At 42.8% G+C, this 19014-nt stretch overlaps 1 protein-coding gene across 3 annotated transcripts in view; it reads left to right on the top strand.

The window, feature by feature from the left end:
- LOC147703526 (membrane-spanning 4-domains subfamily A member 4A-like) overlaps positions 1-17877 on the top strand; it is a 420042-nt gene extending 402165 nt beyond the window's left edge. For 2 of the 3 annotated variants that reach the window (XM_086931895.1, XM_086931897.1), the window contains 2 exons: positions 8908-9027; positions 17001-17877. In XM_086931895.1, the coding sequence (XP_086788021.1) occupies positions 8908-9027; positions 17001-17066 (186 nt within the window). In that variant the 3' untranslated portion in view covers positions 17067-17877. The remainder of the gene's footprint in view (positions 1-8907; positions 9028-17000) is intronic. The other variant, XM_086931896.1, reaches the window with a different exon arrangement.
- The last annotated feature ends 1137 nt before the right edge of the window (positions 17878-19014 follow it).

The raw sequence follows: 19014 nt of genomic DNA, 5'->3' as shown, positions 1-19014 counted from the left end.
CATAGTCACACATGCAAACAAAGTATCAAACATCAATATACTTGCATATACAGTTATATACACACTGCCACACTTACTTCTACAGAAACGTACACATACTTCCTCTATTAAATAATCACTTATAGAAACATCTACTTATTTGTACAGGAACTCTTTCAAACTCTCACTCTCACATATACTCACCTATATACACCAATACTCACATATACTAGTTTAACACATATATAGTTACTCATAAAGATACTATTGAGACAGTCATTCACTCACTAACACACCCATACACACACTCATCCACCTACACAATCCTGCACACATGCTGTCTTCAACACATACAAACAGTGAGTCACTCATTCATGCATCTATGAACTAAGTAATACCCCCACCGAACCATACAGGCACTCAGACACGCATACTGATACTCAAAAAGCCAACTAATAACCCATATAGACACTCATGTAGCTACTCACCAACTCATGCACCCACTTATACACAAAGTGAGAGACTGATACAGATATTTACATATTTAAACATTACTCACTAACCCATGTATTTACTAAGATACACTTAATAAGTCAGTTATACAATCAATTTTACATAAAAAATCATCCATTTAGACACTTATATACCCATTTATTCTTCCATCGACCTTGAGATATGCATATATAAAACATATTTAATTTTCAGAAAAAACACACATTCGCTGGATGATGTCATCAGTGATGTCACTGACCATGTCATGAGTGAAGTAATATGGGACGTCATCAGCAGTGCATTGCGGGCGCGCGAGTTATAGTTAGCTGAACTAACTAGAATGGGGACATTTCTATGGTTTTGTACAAGTGAAATGTCCAACTATCTATAAAGCCCCTGAAACTCATGCTTTTTTCAGAGAATTTCTAAGGTTTTTTAAATGCTAATTTCTAACTATACTGTGCCTGAAACCCATGGTTTTTTCAGTGAATATATATATTTATTATACTATGTATACATGTGAAAATGTCTCGGTCCGCCTGTTTTCCTTGGTGGCACGGAAAAAATGGGTGGAACTGACGTCAGCATGCCGATGAGGTCGTCTTATGGTTCCGATGACGTCATACTGTGTCGCGAGCGGAGACGTGCTATTATGAAGTCCTTGTCGATGTGGGAGAGTTAGGAAAGAATTTCTGAGGAATGCTGGTGCAGGGATATTCACCTAAGTGTTCAGGCTATCCTTTGGGAGCAACTGTTTATGTTGCCACTCCAGAAACTGAAACCAGTGATCCGAGGGCAGAGGCCCTGCAGATGGCACACAAGGTGGGTAGCCCAGTCGTGTGCACCGGCGGGGCAGCAAAGTGACAAGCACCACAACCCACAAAAAAGGCAATGAGGGCACTGAATAACACAAGATCTTCTCTTTGTATCTGGCAGGAACAACAAAGTTAAAATGCCCTAGTACCAAAATATAGAATTAGTGCTACAACGGTCTTCAAGAGGACCTGCGATGCCGCTTCTGCCTCCCGTTCCCTGGAGGCGGCACATTGGTCACGCGGTACGATCATACTGTGGTGCGACGCACACTCGTTGACCTCTCACGGCACTGCTCCACACTTCAGGGAGGACGCTTTCCATTAGCTATGTTTTCTGATGACGTGTTGCGCCGGCCCCGTCCAACAACAGAACTCCTTTAGATCCAAACAGACTCTTCCACTTTCTCACCGGAAGTGAAACCAGGCCACGCAGACACTTTCACAATACAACAGCTGGGAAAACACATTCCTTCCTCCTAATTAATCAAATAAACGTCTCACTGAAGAACAGGGGCCAGCTTCGATCGGTAAACAGCCGTTACAACGACATTTTTACTTTGCGATACCATTACAACTCATGCATTACCACGCCTGCGTTGTACATCGCGAAGTCATTACTACACATTTTTTTAGAACTCGTGGTCATTTATCACGCATGCCTGTACAACAAATTTTGTTGTAAAGGTATGTATGGTAAGTGACTATGCGTTTTAAAAACATGAGGACGATCCACGTTGTTGTAAGGAAACAGAGGCTGTGTTCCGTTTCCTCACAACGACGTGCATCGCCCCCTCAGAGATGATGTGAAGCAGGAACCATGAGGAGAGAGGAACCACGAAGAGTGAGAGGCAAGGGGGATGGGGCATGGGGTGTGGTTTTTCTAGGGTTTAGGGTAGTGAAGTGGTGTTTGGGTAGTGTAGGGGGTTGTGCTGGGGGTAGTGTTTTAGGGTAGTGCAGTGGTGTTTAGGTAGTGTAGGCGGTCGTGCTGGGGTAGTGTTTTAGGGTTTAGGGTAGTGCAGTAGAGTAGGGGGTCGTGCTGGGGGTAGTGTTTTAGGGTTTAGGGTAGTGCAGTGGTGTATGGGTAGTGTAGGGGGTCGTTCTGGGATAGTGTTTTAGGGTTTAGGGTAGTGCAGTGGTGTTTGATTAGTATAGGGGGTCATGCTGTTGGTAGGGTTTTGGGTAGTGCAGTGGTGTTTGCGTAGTGTAGGGAGGTCGTGCTGGGGGTAGTGTTTTATGGTTTAGGGTAGTGCAGTGGTGTTTGGGTAGTGTAGAGGGTCGGGGTAGATTATGGGTTTAGGGTAGTGCAGCAGTGTTTGGGTAGTCTAGGGTTGTTGTGCTGGGGGTAGTGATTTTGCATTTAGGATAGTGCAGTTGTGTTTGTGTAGTGTAGCAGTTTGTGCTGGGGTAGTGATTTAGGGTTTATGGTAGTGCAGTGGTGTTTGGGTAGTGTAGGGGGTAGTGCTGGGGAAGTGTTTAGGGTTTAGGGTAGTGCAGTGGTGTTTGTGTAGTGTAGGGGTAGTGTTGGGGTAATGTTGTAGGGTTTATGGTAGTGCAGTGGTGTTTGTGTAGTTTAGGGGGTAGTGTTTTAGGATTTAGGGTAGTGCAGTGGTGTTTGTGTACTGTAGGGGGTCGTGCTGGGTTCTAGTGTTTTAGGGTTTAGGGTAGTGCAGTGGTGTTTGTGTAGTGTAGGGGGTCATGTTTTAGGGTTTTAGGGTCGTGCAGTGGTGTTTGGGTAGTGAAGGGGTCGTGCTGGGGGTAGTTTTAGGGTTTACAGTAGTGCAGTGGTGTTTGTGTAGTGTAGGGGGTCATGCTGGGGTAGATTTAGTGTTTATGGTAGTGCAGTGGTGTTTGTGTAGTGTAGGGGGTCATGCTGGAGTAGTGTTTTAGGGTCTAAGGCAGTGCATTGGTGTTTGTGTAGTGAAGGGGGTCATGCTGGGGGTGGTGTTTTAGGGTTTAGGGTAGTGCAGTGGTGTTTGTGTAGTGTAGTAGGTTGTGATGGGGTAGATTTAGGGTTTAGGGTAGTGCAGTGGTGTTTGGTTAGTGTAGGGAGTCGTGCTGGTGGTAGTGTTTTAGGGTTTACAGTAGTGCAGTTATGTTTGGGTAGTGCAGGGTGTCATGCTGGGGGTAGTGTTTTAGGGTTTAGGGTAGTGCAGTGGTGTTTGGGTTGTGGAAGGGGTAGTGTTTTAGGGTTTAGGGTAGTGTGCCCAACCAGCCACAATATCCGTGGGCAAAGGGGATCCTGACTCTTTTGAACGCTCCACCAATTGAATAATTTGGGTCAAGGGCCCTACCACGTCCAAGACCTATCAATTTCTTTCTTAGGATCCTCATATACTTGAGGAAAAAGGTACATAGTTTCTCATCAATTTCAGGCGTGTGTGCCACCTTCCCCTTCACTGAGGGCCTGGGGCATTCTCCCCTCATCCTATTCTGACCTCCCTTTCAAGGGGTTGATTGATTTTCCCCACAACATACTCTGCCACTTTGGCATCAGGGGTCCACTCCGCCAACCTAGGATGGTAAATTTGGGTAGGCTCAAACTTGTCCGAGTGGACCCCGTCCCCAACCGGGACTGAGATGAGTGGAACTCTGGTTGCCAGGGACGCCCGAGTCCTTATCCTCATCGGTGGAGAAATCGTCCTCCGAAACACCCTCTCCCTCTAACGCAATCCTGCCATTGGGGTCTACAATAGTGGTGACTGCGTCACAATTTTCTCTGGGCTGCTGCTCCTCCCGGCAAGGTGCATGTTTTAGCGTTCACGCACTCTTGAGGGAGGTCTCTGTAAGTTTATCAAATACTTCCAAGTGCCCTGCGTTATGCTTAACAGCCCTTTTATTCCCCATCTGGGAGCTACTGGGACCCGCCACCACCAGATATGGGTCACTGAACACCCAGGGATGCCTTTCACCAGCTCATCAACCTGATCCCTAAGAGGAGCCAGTGCCCTAGAAATAGCCAGAGAGACGGCTTGGTCCACTGCTGAAGGGAGAAATTGGGGTGGGGGGGGGGCATTCCTCCTCCACTTCCTGGTAGGAGGAGCAAAAATGGTCTTCTGGAGAAGACATGATAGCAGAGGGTATGAGCACAGAACAAATGCCCTTAAAATACTTAGGGAGAAAATTACAAAACACAATTTGATGGACAGAATGTAGATCAATGTCTTACATTCACCCCAGTACAAGGATCTGGGCCTAAATCCATCGTTTTTTGCACTCCACACCACCTTGGGTCAGATAGAAGATGGCTGAAATGCCAGAAACCGGTCCCCGGTAGCTTGTTTCCTTCCCAGTGAAAGAATTGGCTTGGTAGTTTGGTTTGCCCTGTTCCCATGATACACTGGGCCAGGGACAGACTAATTTGCATATAGCCAGGTTCTGAGCTGGGATGGTGCAGTGAGCTAAAAAACGGTGTTGGATTAAGCCCTCATATCTTGACTGGGTGAGAGTATTCTGCTTAATTCAGAAACTCTGTCCATCACCACCCCCTGTTGTTTAATTATTTTGTCCACCATAAGCGTGGAAGGGTATACTCAGACATGAGTCCCTTGCTCATTGCACCATCAGGATTCAAGCAAGCCGGGCCGAAGACGGCTGAAATGCCAGAAACCAGTTCCCGGTAGCTTGTTTCCTTCTCAGTGAAAGAATTGGCTTGGTAGTTTGGTTTGCCCTGTTCCCATGAAACACTGGGCCAGGGACAGACTAATTTGCATATAGCCAGGTTCTGAGCTGGGATGGTTCAGTGAGCTAAAAAACGGTGTTGGATTAAGCCCTGATATCTTGCCTGGGTGAGAGTATTCTGCTTAATTCAGAAACTCTGTCCATCACCACCCCCTGTTGTTTAATTATTTTGTCCACCATAAGCGTGGAAGGGTATACTCAGACGTGAGTCCCTTGCTCATTGCACCATCAGGATTCAAGCAAGCCGGGCCGAAGACGGCTGAAATGCCAGAAACCGGTCCCCGGTAGCTTGTTTCCTTCCCAGTGAAAGAATTGGCTTGGTAGTTTGGTTTGCCCTGTTCCCATGATACACTGGGCCAGGGACAGACTAATTTGCATATAGCCAGGTTCTGAGCTGGGATGGTGCAGTGAGCTAAAAAACGGTGTTGGATTAAGCCCTGATATCTTGACTGGGTGAGAGTATTCTGCTTAATTCAGAAACTCTGTCCATCACCACCCCCTGTTGTTTAATTACTTAAAATACTTAAGGCAGCCCCCTCGCCAGTGCTCCAACAGCTGGGCTTTTGCCGAAACTGTTATAAGAATAGACTGAGGCGCAATATCAATTACTAACGTGGCCGTGTGGGGAAATCACCGTGTAGCGGTGCCAAAATTAGGCGAGGGTTGGTCGGGAATCAAGCGAACACTAAAGGAGTGACCGGATTCCCAAACATGTGTAAAGACCAGCAGGAGCGCTCGACGGAGCGGCCTCGCTCGGACCAGACGTGCCTGACAGGATCTCACCACGCGCAGAGCGCACAGCGGGAGAAACTGCGAGGGGGTGAATGCTCTCGGACAAGAGCCTGCTGCGCAGGGAATATGAAACAATACAAGGCAATAATGCTAATAACGTGCACAAGAAACAGCTATACAAACAGCAACAACGTCAGATTAAGCCAAGAATGTAAGGAATGCACTTAACTGATGAGCAGTGAAGAAAGAGGAAGCGGAAGGGATGTCACAATATTATATACGATGGACTGTGAAATGATTGGACTATAGTTGCCTTGGAGACCACCCTCCTAATGGTTCATGGGTTGTGTAGTTGTTTGTTTAATGATTGTTGTGTTACGTTTTTTTTTTAACTGCTATGCAAATAAAGTGAGGAAAGATATGCATAATCCTCGCCTCCGTCCTGCCATAGAATTAATTAAACTTTATTCGATCTGATTTAGAAACTTGGATCATAAAAGTGTACATAGAAACAGTAAATCTTCTTTCCTAATACAATACAGTGAGAATTAATTAAAACCAGTAGGTAAAAAGTGGTGTTACAAAGCCCGGTTCAGAGCAACTTCAGGTTAACAGAATCGTAAAGTTCAATGTTTCGCAAGATCAATCTCCTGTACTTCGTGCAAAATACGCAAAAAGGGGTCCAAGTAAGATTTAATGCTCCAATACCTTACCAGTCTGCACTATATAAAACTGCAGAAAACCTAAAACTTAAAATTGTTTTGCACACTTCTGTCATTGGGCTATATGTGGGCTACACCTGGGTGATATTTGTGCTACATTTGGGCTCTTTTTTCTCTGGTGGCAATCTTGGGAGACTTATCACTAAGATATACTTAATAAGTCAGTTATACAATCAATTTTACAAAAAAACCATCCATTTAGACACTTATTAATCCATTTATTCTTCCATCGACCTTTAGATATACATATATAAAAAATATTTATTTTTCAGAAAGACACACATTCACTGGATGCTGTCATCAGTGATGTCATCACTGAGGTCATTTGAGATATATATATATATATATATATATATATATATATTAGGCTAAGGTAACGTTATAGAATGCTATAGTTAGGTGAATATGTCAGTGGCAGCATTAACATTTGAACTAAAAAAACTGATATTTACCAGTTATAGTTAGAAGAGCTAAATATAACTTGCAGCCCAGCCATGCATTGCTTATGGCCATCAGTGATGTCATCAATGATGTAATTTGAGGTGTCATCAGGTGAATTTCAGTGTTTTTTTTAGTTCAAAACATTAGTGTTGTCACTGACATATTCACCTAACTATAACATTGTTTAACCTTTGGGTTTTTTCAGTGAATTTATAAGGTTTAAAAAAAAAACTGATAATTTTATCACACCTAACTATAACATCACTTTAACCTTTGTTTTATTCGGGGAATATCTAGTTTTTTTTTACATAAAGTAATATTTTTATCTCCATACAGAAAGCCAACACCCAGCCGCGCACAGCCAAAAGCTGGCCTTAGCTACCTGCAGCAAACCCCCCATAGACAACCAAGTCCATACTTTTCATTTTGCGCAGTGCAGGGATTTGTTTGCAGGGACTGACTTGGTCCACGGGGCTAATAAGACACTAGAGGAGTGGCTCCATGCGGGCCCCTCCTTTTCTTCTTTCAATACCTGCATGCCCCAGGAACCTGGCTCACCCAGGGGCTATAATGGAAACAAGTGTGGCAAACTGTGTTTATTTTGGTTTTCAATTGCGCCCCTAATTTGCAGATCGACCCGCAATTTTAGTGAACAAATAATATTGCTAAGGTTTGAGAATAACAGGATGCTGGTTATCTTTCCAGTTCTAGGGAAGCCAAGTAGAAAGTATAACTCACTTTCCATAGGAGAGTGTGAAGTGATGATGCTTGAGGTAGTTATCCAAAGCATAGGGAGAAATTTGAGTGCCCATCTTTCTTTGAACTTGTTTGTATGTTAATCACCTGGAATTACACATCCATACAGAGAGTTGGTTACACAGAGGTAGAGTTCAGGTATATCAATGCACAATTGCAGTCATCTTTAATTCTCTGAATAACAAGACACATAAGATAGCTCCTTTGCATTGTAGGGATTCACAATATTCCACAGAACTCACTAACCCACAGAGTGATAAGGCAGAAGTGGTGGAGTCTGGAATCCTTTTTTTCTCTCTTATTTTATTCCCCTCATATTTCAGTATATGTGGTCATTGGTCGGAGTGGCATGAGACAGATAAGAACATTGCTTCAGTTGAATCCTGTGCACAAGGTTAGTGCAACTAGATAGAGGAACATGAAATTCAAGACCAATGTTGGTTCCACTGTTGTAGTTTGCAAACCTTCTAGGTCCTCAGACTACAACAGGAATGCAACATGGGTTCATGAACTAAGTTATTAGGTCTGCTGACTACAGCAGAAGGAAACTAACACAGATGCATTACTATCTTAGTTTGCAGACACTGCGCCAGGTCCGCAGACATTTGGGTGTGTCTGCCAAGAGTCTGTGCCTGTCGGGGATTCATAGGCTCTGGGCATACAGCCTGATTCATGAAAGACCCGTTTTGCGAGTCTCTAGTAGCGATTCATAAGGAATCGCTATTACAGGCTCGCAAAACGGGATTCATGTAGGAATATCCCCAAAAAATGCGATTCCTAATTATTCCTTATTTGCAATTAGCAAATTGCTAATCGCAAATAAGGAATAACTCCCCATTCATTCCTATGGGCCAAAAGGCGGGTGCACTATAAGAAGCTCCAGAGGAGTGCTGGGGAGCTCTCAGATACTTGGAAAATGGTAGTAAAAACGTATGGAGGGCAATTCTCAGAGAAAGCAGTAATGCTGCACCCTTAGAAGTACTCTAATTAATGGGTGAAGATTTACTATTTTTTGGAATTCACCAGCATTCTCAGTAGTATGCCTATAAAGCTGCAACAGAAAGTACTTTTAAGAGTACATATTTACTACTTTCTTTGTGAAATATCCCAATAGGAATTGCCCTCCACAGTGGTTTTCGTCTGTGCCTTCCAGGGAGGGATATCTATGATCACTTTGGGCTGGTACACCAAATCGTAAGATAGTATTGTCTTGACAAGAAGGGTGTGCGTGTGTGACTGTTTCTGCCCTCTCTCCTTTTCCTAAGAGCTAATTTTTATTTTGTCATTGGCAGAAAGTCTCCAGTGGAATCATATTTATTCTGCTCACCTTCAGTGTTCTCCAGTTTTGTGTTTCCGTATCCGTTTCTGCCTTTGGATGCAAAACCGTCTGCAGGACGGCCTTCAGTGAAGTGGTAAGGATCCTTTCTTCTTCCTTCCTAACTCACACCCATCCTTTCTTCCTGCCATCTTTCCTTCCTTCTTACCTTTGCTGAATTCTGTACTTCTCTTTTCAGCTATGTAGTCTTTCTCATTCCAGCTCTGTACTTTCTTTCTCTTTCCAGCATTATATCTCTCTCTAGCTAAAATACAATGATCTGCCATACTGAAAAAGGCAAGGAAATTAGTTATTATGCAGGGAGATATTCCTCCTGCCAAGAATTCTCACAGTAATTAAATTGATGAGAGATGGAAAAACATACTTCCAGTACTGCTGTGACACTTTGCAACAGATGTAGCTTCCTGTGCAGCTTTCACATAGTACATGCCTCAAGAAAGGCCTAGTGAATTATGACGAACAGTACTTAACATTCCGCCTGCTCAGCAGCCTCTCCTCAATATCAGATGCCTTTCTTTAGGTAGCAGCGCTACCCAATCTTCTCTCTTTGACTTTGCAGGCCAATGTCCAGGCATATTAAGCTCGGAAACAGCACGTACGTAGTGCTGTTCACATGCGCCAGATCTAAGACACAACACTCTATATCCCAGGCGGCCCACTGTTTCTCCTACAATGCTGTCCAGCCTGCCACAGCAGGACAACCTTTAAGTTCATGTCACCTGAACAAGTCCCAGTGCAGACTTCTGTTCTCCTCTCACACCTCCCAACACCATGTTTACCGCTAGGTGGGAGCGGTGCAGCACAGAAAACTGACCACTTGCTGTGTGAAAAAGGCCGCTTTACTGAAACAGGTGCACATAAATTTCCTGTCAATCTGCCTTATTTTTTTACTCATTTATTTATGTATAACATGTATTAAGTGCTGCTGTTACCCGTAGGTGTCCTGGCGCTATGTGAGATCTGCCCAAGGCTCAAAACCGAAGTGCAATTGGTCTGTAAACAGACAGGTTTTTAAAGCCTTGCGAAAAGCCAATAGGCTGATCAACCCTCTGAGGTGTAATGGAAGATTATCCCAAGCTTTGGCTGCATTCACTACAAAGCTTCTTCCACCCCCAGGAGGCCTTTTTTGCAAAAGGCACATAGACCTGCTTAGCAGCAGATGAGCGCAGTGATCTGGTAGGAGTATACCAAAATAACCGCTCTTTTAAGTAAGCTGACCCTGTTCCATGGATCGCCTTGTGAACCAGACACAAAGCTTTAAACTGGGCACACTTCCTAACCTGCAGCCAATGAAGCCTCCGTATCCCCTTAGAGATTGATGCGTATTTAGGGATACCTAAGACCAACCTAGCAGCAGCATGCTGCTGGTGTTGCAACTTATTCATTATTCTTTCCTGGATATTGAAATAAAGGATATTTCAGTAATCCAGCCGAGACATAGTAAGTGCTGTGACGACTGTTTGGTGACACTCTATAGGTAAGAGCGGCAGACATTTCTTAAAAGACCTGAGAGCAGAGGACGTAGAGGAAGACACTGAATTCACTTGGTCTCTAAAACTGAGATTCTGGTCCACCCACACTCCTAAGTTTTTTTACCTTCTTGTTGAGTGTGGGGCGAGGACCCAAGGTCTCTGGCCACCATTCAAGGGTCCGAAAATTCGGGCTGTTGCCAAAACATACCACCTCCGTCTTACTGGAGTTTAATTTAAGGCAGTTTTGGGCCATCCAAATCCCTACGGTATTCATACTGTCCTTAAATCAAATCGCCATGCTCCGCCACTCCTCTGTTTGTTATGAGACCACAATTTGTGTGTCATCCGCGTAGGAGGTCAGACTAAACCCAAAAATGACTTAATAAGGGGCGCCAAAGAGGACACATATACATTAAATAGTGTTGGGCTTAGTGAGGACCCTTGCGGGACCCCACAAGGTCATGAAAAAGACTCAGACAAGAATTTCCTCAAAGACACTGACTGACTCCGAATTGAAAGAAAGGATTTCAGAAGTCTCCATGTGGAACCCTGAACTCCAATCTCCCACAGCCGGTCCATCAATTAATCATGATTGACCGTATCAAATGCTGCCAAGAGATCTAGCATGATCAAAGCAGCCTTGCCCCCTTTATCTAAAATAGTCTGGATCTCTTCAGTAGATTTCAAAAGAGCCGATTCAGTGATATGGCCCCCTCTGAATCCATCCTGGGTTGGGTCCAATGCTTGTGTTGACTCCAGAAAATAACTAAGTTGCATGTTTAAATTCCTCTTAACAATTATTGCTGGTAACGGAAGTCTGGATATAGCCCTGAAACTATTGGGGTCTTTTACATCAAGATTCGTTTTTTTTAAAAAAGGCAGGATAGAGGTTTTTTTCCATTCTAGCGGGAAGTATCCTTCGGCATACATAGTATTAAAAAATGGGGGTCAAAACTCTGGAGATTGGTTCTGCCGCTAATTTTATTATAGGTGTCGGACAAGGGTCAGAAGGAGAGCCAGATTTAACCCGCATAAGATGATTGAAAGTGTCATTAACTGTGAGCTGGGCAAATTTATCCAGATGAGCTTTCTTTTCTGATATTAGGGGCCTTATGTAGGTAAACTACATTTACCGATTCTAAAATACCGAATTTTACCGATTCAGTATTTTAGAATCGGTAAATGCTATGCAGGTGAAAATTCTGTAAGTATTACCTAATCGGTACGATTCGGTATTTACCGAATTGGTATTTACCGATTCGGTAATTCCCATTCATTCCTATGGGCCTGGAGGCCCATAGGATTGAATGGGAATTACCGAATGCAAAATACCGATTCGGTAAAAGGGGGGAACACATTCAAGGGTGGCAGGGTGTCACTTTGACACCCTGTTGCACCCCTGAATAGTGCATGGATGCACATGTGGCACACATACATGCCCTATGTCTGCCACATGGCACTGTTATTAAATGCACAAAATTGCTTTTTTAGGGTTTTCGATATTTACCACCAACTTGTAGTTGGTAAATAACGAACCCTGAAATGGGAAAAGCACTCATTTGAGTGCTCCCTACATTTCAGATTCGGTAATTTACCGAATCAGTATTTTAAGGAATCAGTAATTTACCGATTCCTTAAAATACTGGTTCAGTAAATTACCGAATCTGAAATGTGACCCCTACCTCTCAAATGCCCAATACCGGTCGGTAACGGACGAAATTCGGTCATTTCGGCCGTTACCGACCGGTATTGGGCCACCTACATCTGGCCCTAGGTCCTCTGAAATGAGGGGCCATATGTAGGTAAACTACATTTACAGATTCTAAAATACTGAATTTTACCGATTCGGTGTTTTAGAATCGGTAAAGGCTATGTAGGTAAAAATTTGGTAAGTATTACCGAATCGGTAAATACCGATTCGGTAAAAGGGGGGAACACATTCAAGGGTGTCAGGGTGTCACTTTGACACCCTGTTGCACTCCTGAATAGTGCACGGGTGCACATGTGGCACACATACATGCCCTAAGGGCATGTATGTCTGCCACATGGCACTGTTATTAAATGCAAAAAAATGCTTTTTTAGGGTTTTCGATATTTACCACCAACTTGTAGTTGGTGGTAAATAACGAATCCTGAAATGGGAAAAGCACTCATTTGAGTGCTCCCTTCATTTCAGATTCGGTAATTTACCAAATCGGTATTTTAAGGAATCAGTAATTTACTGATTCCTTAAAATACCGATTCGGTAAATTGCTGAATCTGAAATGTGCCCCCTACATCTCAAATGCCCAATACCGGTCGGTAACGGCCAAAATTCTGTAATTTCGGCCGTTACCGACCGGTATTGGGCCACCGAAATCTGGCCCTAGGTCCTCTGTACTGCCCAACGTCCTCTTAGATTTAGCATTAAAGAAAGGAAAAGATGGTATTCACTTTCTCATGGAAACATTTAGCCAATTTATCGCAGAGTTCCTGACTCTGTATGGTAGTAATAGCCACTGGGTTTGCCAGACTGGTGACTGTGTTAAATATTTCCCTTGCTGAGTTTTTTGTATTATTGGTCTTAATTGAGAAAAATGTTACCTTTGCATTATAAATCAGCTGCTTATACTTAGCAAGTCCACGTTTGGATTCCTCCTTATCACAATCCATATATTTCTTTCTCCATTTTTTCTCCAAATGTTTACAGGTCAATTTATGATCCCTTAGTTCCTGAGAATACCAAGGGGCGGAGGGTACACGCCTTGTAAAATAGCACATTTTACTGGGAGCTAATTTATGACCTGCTTCTTCTAACCAGCTAGAATAGGACTGTGTACCCTCTTCAAAATCACTAGGTGCCATGATTAAGGTCTTATTGAGGACCCCAGAGAGATCTTCAGCCGTTACTTTGTTCCACGCTCTTTTCACCAGTCTTTTATTTAATGGCTTCTGAGAATGGCGGTCGGGGATAGTAAGGTTAAATAGAAACGCCTTGTGATCAGACCAGAGTAACGGAAGAATAGTCGTGACTTGTAATTGTGGATTGTTAGAAAAAATACCATCAAGTGTATGTCCTGACTAATTGGTCGCCCCAGTCACAAGTTGCTCTAAATTATTGCCGTTCATCAAAGCTAACAATTTGGCTTTGTCCGTATCTGAAGAGGCTTCCAAATGGAAATTGAAATTGCCTAAAACGGTGTAAGAGCTAGCGGTGATACTACTTTCCACAAGTCGTCCTGCCTGGTCACTAAAACAACCTCTAGGGCCAGGTGGTCTATAGATAAGGGAGCCTTGAAAGGTGTACTGAAGAGATAGGGGAAAGGAGAAGTCCAAAACCTCACATCCTTCCACCCCTCCCGGGCTAAATGTAGCGACCAGTGAGAAATGGTAGATGACACTAATCCGCCTCCTCTTCCAGTAGGCCTATTCAAAGTATAGCATACATAGTTAGAGGGCGTGGCCTTAACTAAGTCCGGACCTGTTGCTTTATCAGTCCAGGACTCTGTGATAAAAGCAATCTTTACGCGTTCATCCTCTATAAATGAAGCACACTTCAAACTATATTTATTCAGTGATCTCACATCCATGAGGACACATTTCCAAATGGAGGTTCTCATCTCCCTATCTATCTTTGCACAAGTTCTAGAAGAATCCATAGTTTGAAATAAAAGCTCTGGAATTTCGATCCCGCACCCTGGGCACACCTTAAAATGCTCCTTAGAAAACTAACACTTGCTATGCATCCAGTGAACTAGTACTCGCCCAACCCCCATGTCTACAGTCCCCTCCCCAACATACCCACCATGCAGCCACTCATTTAACTGTATTGCATTTCGACATTTCCAACTTTCTATTCCCTCTACATCCTATGACATTATGTATGAAACTGTAAGTAACCAAATGTCTTAAACTGAAATTTGAACTACCTGCCTCCCCTCCCCTTGCACTTGGTTCCCCAACCGGCAACGCCAACCACCTTTTGCCAATACCTGGCAAACTTTTTATAAACCTTAGCACCTTAGCACCTATTCCAAGCAACAATGTACACAACTATGCCCCTGCACACCTGACTCAACAACGGAGCCCTTATCTAAAAAAAACATCAAATTGTACCCCAGGAAACTCTAGATAAAGGGATGGGCGAGCAGGGAACAGCGACACAGACATGCTCTCTCTCACCAACCACCAGGTCACCTTAACCTAAAATGATGGCAGGGAGCCCAACATAACCCCTTAGATATAGTTTGGTCTATAATTCTGCCATGGTATGTTGCCCAAAACAGAATGGCAGTCACTGGACGGCACGACCATCCCAATCTGCCCGAGCGGCAGACTTACCGCCAGCCACTCTCCCCCACAAACTCCCCTTATATCACACAGCGCTGTGCAGCAAGTCACTTTGCAGCGCTGCGTGACAGAGAAAGAGAAGGAATGCACTATACTTAACATGTTACGGTGCATTCTTGCTTTTTCCCAGCACTGGCACACAATGTGCTTCCAAGCACCAACGCAGGCACTCATGCACAAAAACCAAGGAGAAACAATCCTATTTTCCTCGTTAAAACCTCAACTGGGAGGCGTAGCAGTTTTGATACATTCCCAGGTTTGCAACGTATGGTTAAACTGGGAATGCTGCAAAAACCATGTTTCTTTGAATGGGAACATCCACGGACCACTGATGGAACTCCTCCCTGGGGCAGAGTAATGCGATGCAGTGATTTGCGCTAGGTTACATTGTTCTGGATTTATTAAGTCACTCCGGGCCATGCAAGGTGGCCTTGCGTGGCTTCATAAACAGCATCTCATGGGTTGCGTTGTTTTTTAACCCCGTTACGCAGTGCAAAAGTGACACAATCCTTAATAAATATGGCTCTTATTTTATCTCCCATCAGCCATCTTGTGGAATGGCTGTTCTCACCATGGCTCATTTCTACGCTGTAGCCTTCGCATTCACAGCTTCCCGGACCGTATCAGCAGGCACAGCGGTACAATAAATATCTAAATTCATATGACAGATTGTTTTCGAGTGCCAAGTATTGTAGTATGATGCCGATCAGGGCCGGCGTTAGGGCAGTGCAAGTGGTGCGGGCGCACTGGGCGTTGACCTTTGTAGGGGCTCATACCTCAGAGGGGGCGCTGTGTTTAGCAATAACTTATGATTGGAGCGATGGGGGGCACTTTTGCCCAGTGGTAGTGAGAGAATCTGAGGAGGTAGTAATTGGTTGTAGGGGCGCCAAAAAAGATTGTCACACCAGGCGCCACCAACGCTAAAGCCGGCCTTGAAAATTGATGTTGGTTTGTGGACAAGGCTGAAAATCCTGGTGGTCTGGGGCTTTGTCCCTGTGTTCCAACTTTACATTAATGATAGTTTCCACATCTTCCATTGAAGTGTACATCTCCTTTAAAGTGCAGTTTTCAGCTGCATGGCGCTGGGATTTTTGGGGTGATTGATTTCCATTTGTTTCAGTGTGATGTGGAAATCAATGGCAACTCGCTGATGAATGGCAATTTAGTGCAATAGGATTCGTTACGCCACAAAATACAAACACAACACGGATGGTTCTGATTTTCATATATGAAAATAATTGCAACACTACAAGAAATATTAAATGTAGAGATTGAAAAACATGTAGCATTGTCTTGACTATATATGAGTCAAAGCAAAACTTCAATGGACAAGACATATTACTTAAATTAATAATCATGAGGAAGAAACAGTAGAAGAAATATAAACTATATGGAATTCAAAGATAGATCCCTGCACAAATATTGAAAGCTGGATGGAACAAGGCATCGAGGTATATTCACAAAGCGCTTAGAAGAGCCAACTTTAATCGAATGCAGCGGTATGCAAAATGCCTTTTTGCCTCTATACCGCGGAAATTCGACATAAGCACAAAGCTGACTTATCAAACCAGTGTCCCATATTAAGAAAACTGGTACATGGGACCACATTTTTTTATTTGTCAACCACTGGGACAATATTTTTTCAAGAAATATGTATTTCATTTATATTTATTATTTAGCCACGACAGAATGCGAGTTCTATTGGGAAGCTCTGCATGTGTGGTAAGTGTGGAGTGAACCAGATAAAAGGTTTTTAATGCTATGTTAATTGCGCACTCATTAAATTGCAAAGGCATAAAAGCACCCAAATTCAAAAAGTGGATTAACAAGATAAACAAAGAAAGGAACGCATGCATTTGTAAAAGAATGAATGTATCTCACGAACTTGACATTTGGGGGCTACATTGCTTGAATATTTGAAAAAAATGAAATCTGTACAAGGTTGAAATGTTGACACAATGAATAACATTTTTTTTCTGAATGCCCCCACCCCGCCCTCCCCCCCCCCCCCACCCAGCCCGCCGCCCCAAATTTTCTTGCAGTATGTTTACTAATAGCTCCAGCCATTATGGGTTTCATCCATTCAGTCACTTGAAACACAATCCTATAGAGACACCATTGCTTATGCAATGACTGCGTCATCACTTATCCTCTACTCATTTCCAGTGACTCTCACAGTCATGCACTTTGGAACAGTTTTAGTTTGAATTAATCTTTTCTAATACCCAGCTGTCTTTGCCTCCTACAGAACGTGGTGATTTATCAAACCGCCCCTCCGAATTCAGCAGACCCTGGAGTTAGTGCCGCCCTATGAAGAGTTTTTGAGAAGCCCTGAACTAATGACGTCAACAGGAATTGAGGTCAGCAGTTCCTGTATGACTGAATGAGCGCGCGCCACGCTTGGCCTGGGAGGCCTCGACTCGACCCAGCGTGGTGGTCCGTGCCCTGAAAATGCAGTGTTCGAAAAACACCACTCCGCAAATGTATGCAAATATATTGATAAATGTACAATCATATGCAATGAGCTATATATATTTAGTTATCAAAAAATCTATTCCTTTGTAATGCTGTATTCCTGGTTACTAATATTTGTTAACTTTAAAGAATGTTCAAATTGTCTGCAAGTGTTTTTCGGGAGTCTGAAACCTTTTTTATCATGCAAACTTTTTATTAAAAAAAGAAAAGCCATCCTGAGCTACTGCATAATATGAAGACAAGAGTAGATAGATGTATATAAGGAAAGGGAAAGAAGAAGTAGCAGAAGTAGAATAATGGAATGAATGAAAGGAAAGAATGAACGTAAGAAGAAAGGAGAAAAGGAAGAGGAAGAAGTAAGGATAGAAAGAAAGAAGGAAAGGATGAATGAAAAAGAGCAGGAAGGAATGGATAAGAAACAAAGGAAAGGGACAGAAAAGAAAGATGGGACGAAGAAATGAAACAGTGGGAAAGATGAACCAAAGAAGGGAAGGAAAGGAAAGAAGGTGAGACAAAAATAGGTAAAGGAAGTAAGGGAGAGTGAAATAAAGCAAGAATGAGAGGACAGAAAGAAAGAGACAAGGGCAGGAAAGAAGTGATGGCACCGAAAGAAGGAATACTGAATAAAAAGGACATGAGAAACCAAGAAATGAACAAAGAAGTGAAGATAAAGGGAAAGAGGTGAACAAGAAGGAAGGAAAGAAAAAGTGAAAGAAAAAAAGGTAGAAAAGGGAAGAAAGAGAAAAAAGAAAGGAAGAGAAAGAATGGAAAAGAAAAAACACAAAGGTGAAAGAAAGAAGAAAAATGTAAATCTAGTGATGCTCTCAATGACTCTCTGAAGTCATTGAACTAATATGTATTTTGAGTGTAGTTTCCGAGAGGTTTACAAACAATCTCGGATGAGCCATTTATTTTCAGGCTCCTAAAGCGGAAGCAGAGCACCCTTGTTTATTTAACAAGGACATGGGGCAAATCCTGCTCCTGAATCCTCTCTCAGCCTGCCAGAACTGGACTCAAAGTGTTTTAAGTGCAGCATTAGCAGATATGTGCACATTTGAATATTAGGAACTCCTGGCCTCAAGCTACTGGTAGCTCGATCAACGTTTTGGAAATGCATGTTTTATAGAGTGCAATAAATATTAATGGACCACAATAAATAAAAAAGAAAACTGTAGTCAGACACCATGACATCAGTATAAGGCTAGTGAGGCACATGTTAATGAGGAATTGTATAAGCCTTCTCATTTCGTTCCATTTCCCAGAAACTATGTGAACGATATTTGTGTATTTTTATTGGAATCACTGTAAATAAATTGATCAATTGTGATTTTAGGTTTTTATCTCAGATATAGTTGAGCATTTATATTTTGTGCTATCCCAAAATAAAAAATAAAAATTAAAAGATGTGCATATGGATCTTTTTGTACCTATGTATAGGTGTGAATTAGAACATGTGTTTATGTGTGCTCCTGCGTACCATACTCTCCGGTCCAAAGTTAAATGATATGGAGGTTATAATAATATAATTTAATAGTTTTTATCCTTAAATATTCAGTTCCAAGAAAAACAGCCACCATGCGTTTTGTGAATACATTGCTTTTTCAGTGCTAAAGAGAAATCACAAAAGCAAACAGGAGAATCACTATACCGAATATTAAATGGAAAGAAAAAATAGCTAACGGAGGTTATATAATAATATTCCTGTTATGGATCTTATCATCGACCTTAGAAATTACTCCTCAGAGGTTGTGGATATGTAAAGCTCTGCATAGTCCTCTGTACTACCT

Source organism: Lissotriton vulgaris, chromosome 7, assembly GCF_964263255.1.
Source record: "Lissotriton vulgaris chromosome 7, aLisVul1.2, whole genome shotgun sequence".
In the NCBI taxonomy this organism is placed as follows: domain Eukaryota; kingdom Metazoa; phylum Chordata; class Amphibia; order Caudata; family Salamandridae; genus Lissotriton; species Lissotriton vulgaris.
This window is presented reverse-complemented; position numbering and strand designations above follow the sequence as displayed.